At 40.0% G+C, this 13,897-nt stretch overlaps 1 protein-coding gene across 22 annotated transcripts in view; it reads right to left on the bottom strand.

Annotated features, from left to right (window-relative positions):
- ank3a (ankyrin 3a) overlaps positions 1–13,897 on the bottom strand; it is a 119,926-nt gene that overhangs the window by 26,572 nt on the left and 79,457 nt on the right. For 9 of the 22 annotated variants that reach the window (XM_036126874.1, XM_036126885.1, XM_036126869.1 and 6 more), the window contains 10 exons: positions 12,008–12,117; positions 9,647–9,871; positions 9,400–9,554; positions 7,514–7,725; positions 7,131–7,338; positions 6,906–7,002; positions 5,123–5,351; positions 4,875–5,000; positions 2,856–2,978; positions 2,310–2,336 (listed from right to left, as the gene is read on the bottom strand). In XM_036126874.1, the coding sequence (XP_035982767.1) occupies positions 2,310–2,336; positions 2,856–2,978; positions 4,875–5,000; positions 5,123–5,351; positions 6,906–7,002; positions 7,131–7,338; positions 7,514–7,725; positions 9,400–9,554; positions 9,647–9,871; positions 12,008–12,117 (1,512 nt within the window). Of the gene's footprint in view, positions 1–2,309; positions 2,337–2,855; positions 2,979–4,874; positions 5,001–5,122; positions 5,352–6,905; positions 7,003–7,130; positions 7,339–7,513; positions 7,726–9,399; positions 9,555–9,646; positions 9,872–11,215; positions 11,249–12,007; positions 12,118–13,897 lie in introns of those variants that run through there. The other 13 variants (XM_036126882.1, XM_036126876.1, XM_036126879.1 and 10 more) reach the window with 3 other exon arrangements.

Raw genomic sequence — 13,897 nt, 5'->3', positions numbered from 1 at the left:
TTAACTTAAAATTATAATTTTACCAAAATTAAAGATGTAGTCCTATTTTTAGAAATGCAACACATGCAGTAAATAATAACACAAGGAGGTACTGAAGATTTACAGTACATTCTCATATGCATTGGACAGTTTCCCAGTACATCTTTATTTAATGCATATGTCCTGATGTTTAAAATAAAAATAAAAAAGCCTCAGATAATATGAAACATTGGTTGTGAGGATGAGCAAAAAATACTATTAGTTAAAAATGCATCCCTCAGTTCATTGGTAAAATGTGAAACTGATACGACTTCATTGGATTAAAGCTAGTAAAACTGGCGGTTTAGGGGTAATATAAGAATCTAAATATATTATTCAAATAACTAAATTTTTTGGGCCATTTAACTATATTACAATTATACGTGGGTTATAAGGGTAAGAAGATATACTATGATATTAGATTTTCACAGAGCAACAATGGCACAGGAGTTAGGGAGTTTGTCCTGCAATTGTAACATTTCTCTACAGGTTGTTGGTTCAATCCCCCGCTCTGGCTGTCTCAGTTGCTGTGACCTTGGGCAACACACAAATTGCCTGCTGGCAGCTGTGACTGCTCAGGGTGTGAATGTGTGCGTAGTGTAAAGCGTTGTCGGACTAGTCAAAGCGCTATACAAGTACAAGCCGTTTCGAGGATTAGAACATGTTGACGATCTCCCAAAGGTTGTGGAAATCGTGTCTGAAACTACAGATTTTGACAAATAATACCTCTAAACACTTTCATTTAAAGAGCAGCAGGGACTGTTTTTTTTTCCTAACAGTCCAATAAGTATGTGTGACTCTTTGCAATGATAGAGTGACAGTGAAAGAAAGGCTTGTGTTGGCGCAGCTTCCCCTCTGTGATGTTAACTGCTTATCTGAACCACAACAGCTGTATCTCTCAGACCTGCTGAGAAAGATCATGGTGAAAGATCTGAATGCAGCTCAGGTTTACTGGAAAGTTTGTAGCCATATCTGCCGAGTCAGATAGCTTAGAAATAAATTATAAAGGTTAGTGTGTTTAAGGTGAAGCGTTGTGCTGTAGAAACTTAAATTCATGTTTGAAGGGCTTTCTTTGAAGAAACGGAACATTTCTTTAAAGTCATATGGGGCACATCAGTCACTTTTTGACAAAAAATATAAGAGTTTTACAAACCGTTCAATGAAAAGTTGGGTTATTTTTCCATTCAGCTGTTGAAAGTTAATACAATACCTATAATATTTGATATATGAAAAATAATAATAATAAAAAAACGATGAAGTTCAGAAAATGGACATTTGAATTAAAATAAGAGCCGGTTTTTAATCGGGCTTTATATAAGGGAGGTTTTGTCTATTGCCTGTTCTACACTCTTGTTCACATGCACACGTTTCAGTTTTACTTATTCTTCTTTAGCTTCATAAAAAAAAATTTTTTGTAGCAAGAGGGCACATTATCTATTATTCATTGCCTGTAAAAAAAATCTAATTCTAATTTGGCTAAATAGTCAATTCTATTGTATTTCAATTCATCATAAATTGACAAAATTACACAAACAAATGAAAATTTGTTCAAAAGTGCTCTGTGGCCTAATTTTTTTAAAATAAAATCCTGCTTTTACAGCGCAAAAATTGTAGTATTTCAAAATTGTAGTATTTGTAGTATATTTTCAAGATCGGCAATTCCTGTGATTTAGCATGTTACCCGGATGTACTGGTTTGGTTGGTCAATTCCTCCACAGCCGGCTGACGGATATATTGTTGTGGAACACACTGCAACTTTTCACAATGTAAAGCTGAAAACTGCTCCATTTATTGAAGTCTTTTAGGATGCAGATCAGGGTTTTGGTACACTTTTCTCACTAAATATAAAATTTGGAATAGGTGGACAAATTTTAAGACTTATGGTTTCATCTTTAGATGAAGAAAATAACATCATCTCTAGAAGGGGGGGTTGTTTGAAATATTCGGGGCCCAGTTGCAGGTGTATGGGAAGGAAAAGGGATGAATAACAAGCCGACATGTGGCACAGCATTTGGATCCAAAAAACAAAAAAAATTTAGCTAAACAAAACAATTGCCATTCGAAATCATGCAGTGCGCAAGATCATTTTATAAACATTCCTGCTTTGTAAAAAAAAAATGAAATTAAAAAAAATTACGCAGTTAGAAGCATCTGACAGACTCGGGCAACTGCACAGAGACAAACCATTTGCAGCACGCAATTTTTTTTTTTCTTCCAGATTCAGCAACAAAGGCAAGAGAAAGAATGACCAAGAAGAAGCAGTTTCATGTGATGATGAAGAATATGTTTACCTCATCATCAGGGTCAGACTCCATATCCTGTGGTATTCCAAGGTGCATTGCGGGAGAGGAGAGGAGAGATGACACAATGGACAGCAGGGAAGTTATAGTGAGCGGGTGGGGGCGGGAGGCAGAAACCAAAATCAGGGGATGAAAATGGAGCAGCAAAAACAACAAAAGGCATCAGAAAAAATCTATGGGATTAATAAAGAAACGAAACAGCAAAACAACAAAAGCAAAAGCAAAAAAATAATTACAGTTTATTGTGATCCATAAATGCCACAACAAACGTACAGATTTTGTTTTGTTTGCATTATTTTTGAGTGCCCACATTGAGCCAGGCAACAGATAAAAGCACGGTGTGCATGTGTGCTGCGGTGTCTACGTTGTGGGGTCTTATGACTGGCACAGGCTTTACCAATATTAAAAGACACAAGCAGCAGGCGGTCAAGTCTGGACTAGTTCAGCTTCAGAGGCTCTCTGCCTGGGAACATCATTTCCATTTAGATGACATGATATGGTGAAACAAGATGAAAAGTACAAATATAGCAATCCTACCTTCTTGTGGGTTGGCAGTGTGATATTCAAATTGCATATGGCAGTCTGTGGAAGGCCTTTAGTGGTTTTGGGCTCTCTCAGGAAGGAGAGACGGCCACATGGCTCCTGGCCTATATCTCTAACCTGCAGAGGATGGAGAGAAAAAAGAGAAGGCGCTGGTCTCACCTGATTCCAACACATTATAGCCATGCAAATTAGCTGTATTTAAATCAAGAAAGTTAACTTGCAAATGCAATTTTCAATATGGATGTTTGTTCAGTCCACTGTGAACTATTCCCATTTTTTCTCTGCGATGGTTATTGTCAGAGAAAACATTTAGCTGCAACCTTGTTAGAACAGAACTGGTTTCGCAGCAGCACTGAGACCAGAATGCTAGCAAGCAGGCCTTTTTTAGCTACAGCTATGTGGATGAATGACACATCTTACCTGTTGTTATCAATAAAAAGGTATATGTGCCACTTTATTAGAATAAATGCAAAAAGGTTCTCACTATTTCAGCGACATTTGATTCTTTTTTGCTTCTTTTTAACACGGATGACAGACCAAATGGCTTTATGCACCAAAAAAATGAATCTTGGAGAGTATCAAATATTATCCATTATTATGCATCCATTTGACTTTAGCATGGTAGTTTGTAAATTAAAGGTTTCAGTGTTGGTTAGCTTTACCACCACTAAACAAGAGTAGCCATTTTACTTTGGTAACAAACCTTGTCTAAACATTTCAATTGGAAATTAACAAAATATGTTGGTAGTGATGTAAGGCTAGGATGTAACATGTGAGTCTGGTTGTTACATGTGTAAACGCTAAAAACTGCCATGAGAAGCTATGGTTGAGAAAGGTTCCGTGTTAGAGCAAGAAGTTAATAATAATTAAACGACAAATCAACTTTTTTTTCCCAGATAAACAATAAAATGGGCCTTAATGGTACTATCCTTGTGTTACTGTGCAAATCTTGATATTTTCGTGGTTTGTTCTGCAATTTCTGGCATTAAAAACATCTTATTGCTGACCTCTATGGGTTGAAATGTGGCTACTTCCAATCGAATAAAGTGAGAGCATTAATCGACAGCGTTTGTTACTGCTTTGAACATTAGCCCGTATTAGCAACAACGCTGCTAGCATCACTTTATCAGTCGAAAACTCCACCTGCTCTGTCCTCCACAGCCTCGACAGCTTCGGGCATTGCTAAAACAGCGCCTTGAGGCAGTGGTTTGAACTGATAAGGCTCAGTCCCGCTGGGCTCCACAAAGCCTCACTAAATGACGAGAGGGTTGAAAAAAATCCTCCACCTCAAAAGACTGATCCGTGTCGCCTTAGTCATTTTTCATTGTGTCAAATTAGGCTAGCTGTCACTTTCCCTCATCTTGACCACAGCCCCGCCAAACCCCCTCCGCTAAGTATCCCGCATGCGCACTTGAGGATGCAATGACGTCACACCTAGCAAACGTCCTCAGTGTTTGCGGAAGTAAACATGGATTATAAGCCAGCACGCATTTTGCGATTAATTAATTATATTTTCGAACTGGAGCTTTTCCGTCCATTGACTGCTCTTGTCTGTTAGTCGCTATCGGTGTCGTCTTTCTTCCCGCTTCTGCTCAGCATTACGCAGAATAGTGACGTTTGGTCTTTTTCTTAATGCTCAATTCCGATTTTTTTGTGAAATCTGATTTTTTTGCGTATCGGATTCAGGACCACAGATCCAAGTGGCCTGGGTCGATCTGTGTTGTTCAGACTGTCATAAAAAGATCAGATACAGGTTGCATATGGGGGGGAAAAAAAAATCGGAATTTAAGACCTGCAGTGTGAACGTAGCCTTAGAAACAGAGTACCGACTCTACCCAGATAAAATGTATGCAAGTTGTTACATCAATTTAGTTAAATACAAACAGTTATGTTTTATCAGAACAGTACATCCCGTTGCACAGTAAGATTTCTGTTGTAAGGAATTTCAGCTATCATACCCCAAGATTGTTTACGTAAGCACACAACGGATGATAGGCGGGATGCATTTTATACCTTCACGTTGAAAGGAAGTCTGTTTTCCTTGAAAGAGTAGAAGTTAAAAACCAACTGCTGTCCGCTTTTGGTGAGAGGCGCAAGGTTGCCATAACAATCCACATAGATGGGCTTTCCCTCTTGAACCTGAAATGTAAAAACGAGACATATTTAAGCTTTAAAATAAACAACGGCAGGCTGCACGAAGCTGCATGGAGGTTTTCCTTTTCAATTATAGTGTTTGCGTTTCTACAAGAGTATTACTTCACCTCAATGTCTTTGCTGCGCGCCACTTCTTCGAAGTTCTCCTGCTGCTCTAGAGTCTTGTCCACCTTGTCGTCCGTCATGCAGAAGCAGCGCAGCCGGGCCTCCACGGTGTCATTCATCTTCGCGAACACCACAAACTTGGCCAGGTACGGCACGCAGATCAGCTCCCGGTATAACTGAGACGCTAGGCTTACCGTCTCAGGAATCTGGTGACAGTCTGCGAGCCAGAACCTGAGGGGGACCAAAAAGATCCGCGGTCAGAAGAGAGGAGAGCAAAAAAAAACATTTTCTGGGGCTGCAGCTTCTTAGATAAACGGGGAGTATCATGCAAAATCCCCTTTTTTTACTCCTTAATTCCATTTTGTTGTGTGATTGGAGTCTCCAGGGGTGCAGAAGCTTTGAATTTAGTCCCTCCAGGTGCTGTGAGATAACAGTATGTTTCGGTCATATCACATCAGTTTTCTTTCTCTACTCTCTATTATGTTTTATTGAACAATTACGTCACCGTATTTGCTGCAGGCGAAGTCATGGACCTCCAGCTTACCAATATCGCAAATCCACCGTTTTAATTTAATTTTTTTGGCTCGACTTTTTAGTCTAAGCTCAATAATATCTAGACTTCAAGTGGATAAATACACCCAATATGCGTAAAAACGTTTGACTATTGGGTGTATTTAAAGAAACCACATCAGAATGAGTTTATCTTAGAAACATCTGAGAACAGCAGTAAAAGAGGGACTTGTTGGGCAACAATAGCAAAGAATTCAGACCAAGGCTTTGAAGTTCCACTTTATATAGACCACAACTGAATGATTTCAATGTAAAGATGAAGGCATTAAAAAGCATGATATGTCCCCTTTAAAGCAACCTTTATGAGTTGGAGCTAGTTTCCTAGAGAAGTCCACAAACATGTGACAACTGTGTAGCAAATGCAGAATAACTAAAGTGAGAGATAATACCAGGGTGCACATTTACCACATGATTCAAATCGAGTTAGGATGAGGGTTTGAGACTTTGCATAGTGACCGAGAATACAATACTGAGATCAGTTCAGCAAAATGCCTAAAGAAACTAGTTATTATTAGCCCTGGCTGAAGGGGGACAAAGAGGCCACAAGAAATAATACTTGTTTGATAATAACTGAACTAGCAGAAGTCCATCAAATTATAACATTTCTGTTAATTGGAGGTCAGAGAAAAATTACAAAATGTATTACATTTAAAGAAATGCATTTATTTTATTTAGAATTATTTATGAATATATAGTAATATTCAATAAATTAGAATATTATTGAAAAGTAAATTTATTTCAGTAACTTGATTCACTAAGGGATTATATAGATTAACACAGACTGATGATGTTTCTTTATTTTTGTTGAATTGGATTTTTTTTACTACCTCCAGCTAACAAAGACACTGCATTTAAGATTTAAATATTAGATCAGACCAATGAAAAAGCAAAGTTTTGCTTAATACCAGCTTAAAGGTTGTTTTTTTTCTTTTTCAAAAGGTTACTTTTAATCTGACAAACTAGCCTCTTAGAAATGCTGTTCACACGGAGACTTTGAGTAAAATGATTCAAGATCACACATTTAGCTTAAAAAGTATAACATTAAAATATTTGAATGATGATTTCAGTCTTATTCTAGGGCTCTGCATGTATCGTTAACTTCTCAACAGACATAAAAAGTGTATGCTAGTTAATTTACCTGTAACGTGCTTTGTAATGTGGCCCACAGGTAAAGTCATATTTTAATTGATGGCTAAGTGTGGGTGCGTATCTCACCTGGCCGATACATTTGTGGTGAAGGAGACGCAGTCAGTAACAAAGGACAATGGCGTGGTTCCTGTGATGTCCTCCCACTGCGCAGGAGACGTCCCTCCTGTGCGAAACGAGGCCAATGGATGAGCTCATTTGCTTTCCACAAAAGCCTGCCTTTTTGCCCGTGAATAGTCTTTGCAGCAGATGGAAAACCTTTATGCTCTAATTATCTACTACACGTTAACTTGCCTGTGATGCTGCAGAGCAAACGCAGGCATGGCGCAGATTCGCCTCGCTGGCCGCTGGGATGGCCTTCTGCCGATCTGGGAGGGACAGGGATGGTCATGGTGATCGGTTTGTGAAACTTTCTCCTCCGAGGCTCAACGGTGACGATGGGGCTGAAAGTGGCTTTGTTCCCAAGGACCGCCCTGACGAGCTCATCTGGCACCGGCTGAGCCTACACAGAAACATGGATGAAGTCTTAATACTTGGGGAGCTTTTCAGAAACACTCAAACCAAAAGGCGGCCGGCTAGAGAGGCAGAAAGAAATCTTTGACAAAAAGGTCAAGTATAAATAAGTTAAGTGGACAGTATCTGCAAACATTACACCAATCAAAGGAGTCTTTGTGTACCTGCAGGCCCACACGGATCCTCTTGGTTAGAGCGCCCTGCGGGAACGAGGCCTGGACCATGTTCACCGTGCTGCAGGACAGGACGCCTCCGTCAGGACCCATGTGATTGGACTCCTGCTTAATCCTGGACACCACAGCAAAGTACTGGGGGAAATCCCTGGTGATGATGCGGCAGATGCGCTTCTTCTCCAGCTCATCAGGGCTGTCCATTTCTGATTCGGAAAAAAAACGTACATGCCATCTTAGGACCCAAACCACAACTGAGTCTTTAGTGATAATTATTAAATGCTGGATTTACTTAAAACAAATGCATTTCCATGTTTAGTCCCACTGACTGAGAGCATATTGAAATATATTTACTTCCAAACCCTGTGAGAAACGAATGTCTTTAAATTGGAAATTAACAAAATATGTTGGTAGGTACATTCTAGAGTTTTTACATTTTTAACATTTTTAGAGATGGTTCTTTACTCTTTAACTCTGTTAAAACCAGTTGGAATTTAGCTGGGAAATATTTAACACAATAACTTAAATTTCTGTGTGATCAGAAATGAAATGTCTGATCACACAGGAGCAAGGTGCGGTTAAAAAAATAAAAATAACAAAAATAACAAAAAAAAAAAAAAAACCCCGGCAAAAAACAATGGGTGTCACGGTCAGCATTTGTCCTACATATCATTCTGGTTAATTTCATATAATACAATGTGCTTGCTGATACCTTGTTACAGTTCCATGCTACATTAAAATAAGAGCCGTGTATATGTGTATAACTTTAAAATGCATTAAAGTAACACAAAGCATTCCACTGATATTACACGCTCAACATTGCTATTATCACAAATGACATTCTGCATGCTACAGCGTTCAGGTTTCTTGACAGCGACAGGTCTTTTTCTCGATATGCTCCTCCAGTAATGTTGCGACAAAATACTCTCACGTCTTTCTTCTGATGTTCCCTTGTGGAGCAGTTTACTAAAGTGCTAGGCTAATGCTAGCATTTTTACTTTCAAATTGGAAGTGACTTGTTGATAACCACAGCTTTGCCTTGAGCATCAGAAAACTGAATGACGAGGGTTTCAGCGGTGCTCTGTGCTGTGGTCCTCACACACATGGGGACAGCTGGGTAGGTCACATGACAGACAGAAAAGGAGCTGCAGTAGACAGCATGGTCTCTCTTTAAAAGTGGGTTAAAAAAACACTTTAAAGATTTGTAATGTGCATGGATAAAGTTTTGCAAACCATCCAGACGCAGATATGTAGTGATTTTTTAAAAAGATAGCTGCACACCTCACTTGGGGTGAGACGTAATTACAGACAGCAGGCTAACAACAGGGGCAGGAATCTAGTTCAATTGTAAACTCTGATACCGATAATTTAAATGCTTGGGACGTAACTGAGACATCCTGAGCAGCAAAAGAAACTATAATATGCTACTGGTCTGAAAATCTCCTTTTAATTCATTGAGCAATTTGAGTCATCTTATTATTGAAAAGTGCTATATGAATAAATTTGCCTTGCCTTGCTTATAAGTTACATTATACACTGCAAAAAGGGAACTAAAAGTAAGTTGAATTTTCTTTAAATTAGTGCATCTGTCCTTGATTTGATCAGGCAAGTTTAAATGATCTGCAAATGGAGTAAGATTTTTGTACTTAAACTAGAAACAACTCTCAATCATCTTATTTCAAGTGCAGTATATCTAATTGTCTTAGTTTAGGGGTCAAAGTACTCAATCCATTGGCAGATAATCTTATTTACCCGCTCAAATCAAGGACAAAAACACTAATTTAAAAACATGTCACTTACTTTTAGTTCCCTTTTCGTAGTGCACAGTTTTTACACTCTGATCCTGTTTATCTTCAGATTTAGTAAAAGCTCGTCTTTACCTTCATCCATCCCAGCAAGCAATTCAGCAAGGTCCTCTGGGCTGGTGTCAAACTGGTGCTCCTTCCAGGTGTCACCATTATCGCTCCTCAACACAATCAGCTCCCTTTCTTTCCCTCGCATTGAACCAAAATGAGGAATCTCCACGATCACAGGACTAGGAGAGGAAACAGAACATAACAGTTATAGTTAAATAGCTGCTCAAAGCCAGCCCAATTAGGCTAATGAGTCCAGGTATTAATAGCCTACCCAAGGAACTGAGCGCCTGCAGGTCCGACCTCCACCAGCCGACTGACCAGCCCCTCTCCCTCCACCATAGGCGGAGGGTAGGCCAGTTTGTGCCTTTTAGCCAAGCGGCAGGTGATACGCGTAGGTGCAGTGCACTTCCTGGGAGGGATGATGATGCGCATCCCATTGTGGCGGCTCCCTCTCATTGAACCACCACGGGCGTCCACCATGAAGCTGACCAAGAACCTGCAAGAAAATGAGGACCGATTTATAAAAAAAAAAATGGGAAATGCTAGAAAATAACGATGGACACGGACACAGGGTGAGGAGAGCGGTTCCCATGCTGTGATCGCCGGACACCCAAATAAAGTAAGGGAAAGGTAGAAATGTACCGAATGAAAGAAAGAGAGAGAATGGCAGGAGAGGAAAAAAAAGATGCTTTGAGCTCTGAAACTTGACAGTTCTCACAGTCAGCCATCTTTTTTTTCTTTTTTTTTTAAATACACCAAACATGGTCTGAAACTAAACGGGGCGTTAGCGATGTGACGGAGCGTTTGTTTTCCAGCTCTGAGGCTGAAGATGAGATGGATGTCAAAGATTCAGTCCCTCAAAAGCAGCGGTCAAGTTATCAGATATTCAACCGTTGTCACAAATGTTTCACCAAGATTGGTCACCCTATAACCAGAACGTGAGAAAGGATGAAGTTTTGTTTAAGAATAGATCCTACATTTGCTATACTTTGTTACACAGGGTCCAAGGTCTATCAAAATCCCTTCAACTTTTCACAGATTCACGTTTCATTCCCAAACCTCAGTGTACATTATCTACTTTTAATGTGACAGATCAGCACAAAGCAGCACGTAAGACTTTTTTTTCTTTCAAAATATATTTAAAAAATGTGCATGTTATATATTCAACCCCTATTTCTGGTACCCCTAAAAACCTAGAGACCACTTGTGTGTAATTTAATCTCAGTCTAAGACAAAAATGTAGCTTTTTGGTATGAATGCTCTATCCTATGTGTGGCATCCCCCTGGTGGAACATGGTGGCGGCAGCGTCATGCTGTGGAGATTCTTGAGAAACTCATATGGATGCTCTTCATCCAATCCGACGGAGAAGAAGCCATTTTGCAAAGAAAAAGAAACCTATTAACAGCAAAAGGTGATTAACATGCAAATCGGATCAATTTGAAAGCGATCCTTTTCTTTCTTCCTTAATGCTTTTGTTACTCTGTGCTGATCTATTACAAAATAACTAAATAAAATACTTTAGGTTTTGAGGTTTTTAACGTGACACAGTCTGAAAAGCTTCAAGGTGTTTGCGCTGAAGCAGGACGCCCCGCGTTCAGTTCGTACGTCTGACGTGCACAGAGAGAGGCCGACGGCACAGAAAGCAAAGACCCCCAGCGTACTGCTACTATCTAGGCAGTGCAAAACGAAACACCAGACCACACGGATGAGACGGGCAAAGACTGGACAGAGAGAGGGTGTGGAGGGGGGGACAAAAAGAAACGGTGATGAGGTGAGAGATGGAGGAGGGAGTGACATCACTGCGACATCAGGGCCGTGAGCAGCAAAGTCAGTCGTCACCTGGAGTCGTACTGAGCGAGCGGGGACGAGAAGCTGCAAAGTAAAAAAGTAAACACATGGGGACAATGCAGGAGGCAGACCACCCACCCCCCAACCCCCCAGAACCTAGTTTTAGTATCAAGGTTTCTCTTTGGAACTGTAATGGGTACTGAGGATGAAAGATGGCTAAAAACTAAATGTGAGAGAAGGACAGGAAACACATAAATAACACACAGTGCGAGCGAAACGACAAACGGATAACCTCACGAGACAGGAATAGAAGTCGGACATGACACATCCGCGTGTTTCATCTCTAAATAACACCAGCTAATATCTGAGCAAACACAGCGCAGGCTGTTCAAAGCGGGGCCTCGGCACTTTATGATGTCATATATTCAAAGCGTGCGCGTTTTATCAGCGCATCCAAATGAAACGCATCAGGCTCGTGGAGTCTGAGCCCATGTAGAGCGTGTGGTTTTATTTGACTAATGATTAAAATAGCCCAACACTGGCGAGTGAGGACCTAGTTCTGGACCGCGTCTCGATGTGCGGTGTTACGTAAGGGCTTCGGCAGATGAAGGGTGCTTTTTAAGCGGCTGTAACAATGTGATGTCTCCAGTAGCTGGGATTGCAGAACCCCCTAGCACCCCATCTGTCCGCATCCCCGCTGCAGGCTTTGCTGAATATGAGTTTTGAGGCTATTTTGTGCCGTCGCGTTGTGAATACGTTTGCATAATACATCTTTATAAGCGTAGAAAGCATAAAACATATGTCGGCTCGGCAGATAGGACGAGGCAGCGCAGGTGCTCTTACCCAGAGTGAATAGGGCTGGACACGGTGTTGTGACTGTGGTCCATGGTGTCCGGGGTCCAGCTGTAGCGTCGCATGCAGTCCGAACTGTGGTCCCTGGACACGGCGAGGTGCTGGGTGTGGAGGACAGGAGTGAGAGATAAAACAGTGGACGGGTCCATTAAGGACAACAGGGAATACATACATACATAAAGATGGAGGATATGAGAATGATTAGACAGTGGAGAAACAGTCGAGCAATGTGGAATAAAGGACAGAAACAAAGAAAAAAGGAAATAGCATTCAGTGGATGGACATTAATTCTCTCTCCATCCTTTGGGAAACTACCTGAGCGTAGTTTTGTGCCCTTTGCCAATTCGTACCCCATTTCATACCCACCAGTTGCCCTTTTGTCCCAGTCTACTTCCATTTCCTACAATTAAACATATCATTGTATACCACTTATTTGACCAGATCAATCTAGAACTTGTTAGTGAAGGATTTGGATACACTGCCATAGGCATTTTAAGACCCATTTTACTGATACACAGTATCATCTGCTCCTCAGTAAATTCCCAATTTCTAATCAAAGTTCAACAAGAAGCCAAAACAAAGCCTAAAGGCTTAGAAGGAAAATACATTTTATGGAGTAAAGACTAAATAGTTATGCAAAGTACTGATATAATTTTAATTGTAAAGTCAGGTGTATCTATAAATGTTTGGAACATTTGAGAAATATTGCCTTTACATGTCCTAACACGGAAGCAGGAAGTTAGCCAAAATGTCAATCTCATCTCTAAATGGGGATGTGGTTTCAGAAAAAGTTTATGTTGTACAGAAGAAAACTTAAAAGCTGTGATTTACACCATATTCTGTAGGACAGTCTTTTTAAATGTGTTTGATTTGCTTGTTTTCCTTCCTTTGTATTTCATGTGTCAGCTGGTTATTTTGTGTGTTTGGATCCATTGATGACGCTGACCCTGTTCCCAAATCCCAAGAACTGGTTTATGCCTTGCTTTTGCCCAGATTTATACCTTTTCACGTGTATATTGTATGTACCTATATAAATCTACATTGTATTGGGTTTTTATGTAAGAGACCAACATAAGGTAGTGGAAAATTGTGATTTGAAAGGGAAATTATGAATGTTTATTAGGATAATTTACAAATTAAAAATCTAGTATGTTGGGCATTTTTTCCAGTCCCCTTTCCTCTGATGCCCCTAACTCCACAGTTTCCAAACTTTTTTGCCATGGAAGCAAAAATAGTGACGTTGAAAGCATTTGAGAGATACAGTTTGAAGAAAAGGGATCTGTAAATCATTTAAAATGTAATAACTAAAAGCAATCTCGTACTTTATTAAAAGAGAGGTAGTTTTATAGCAACAATGGCATATGGATCATTCTTCCTTTGAAAAGGCTTATAGTCTACAGTACAGCACAGTTTAAAATGTGGGAAGGTGCAGAGTCCTATTTACACTGCAATTAAAATTATTGTCAAAAAACTTTGCCAATAAAACACATATACTTTGTCTTTTGAGCATCTTGCATTTCAAGAAGATTTTAAATTGTCCATTGGCCTATAAGCATGTGGTGGTGGCCAAAATGTTACCATTCTAAAACTATGATCAAGGACTGCAAAAGATCATTCAGAGGGACACAAAAGGCCCCCACTTTGGAAACCTTTGCCCCATATGAAAAAGTCTAGTCACCTAATCAGTAAACAGACTCCACCTGCATCTTGTTTAGTAAAGCAAGAGAAAATTCCTCCCATTGGTTTTCAAAGCGGGTATGAAATGATGCCTGGTTGGTAATAAACATCCCATGGCACAAGGCTCCTTCTCGCAGTTCAAAAAGTCAGGTTCAATAAGACCAACAACTGGAGAAAAAGCATGAAATGCCAAAGGGCCAAAAC

The sequence above is a fragment of the Fundulus heteroclitus genome, chromosome 22 (assembly GCF_011125445.2).
Source record: "Fundulus heteroclitus isolate FHET01 chromosome 22, MU-UCD_Fhet_4.1, whole genome shotgun sequence".
NCBI classification, from domain to species: Eukaryota; Metazoa; Chordata; class Actinopteri; order Cyprinodontiformes; family Fundulidae; genus Fundulus; species Fundulus heteroclitus.
This window is presented reverse-complemented; position numbering and strand designations above follow the sequence as displayed.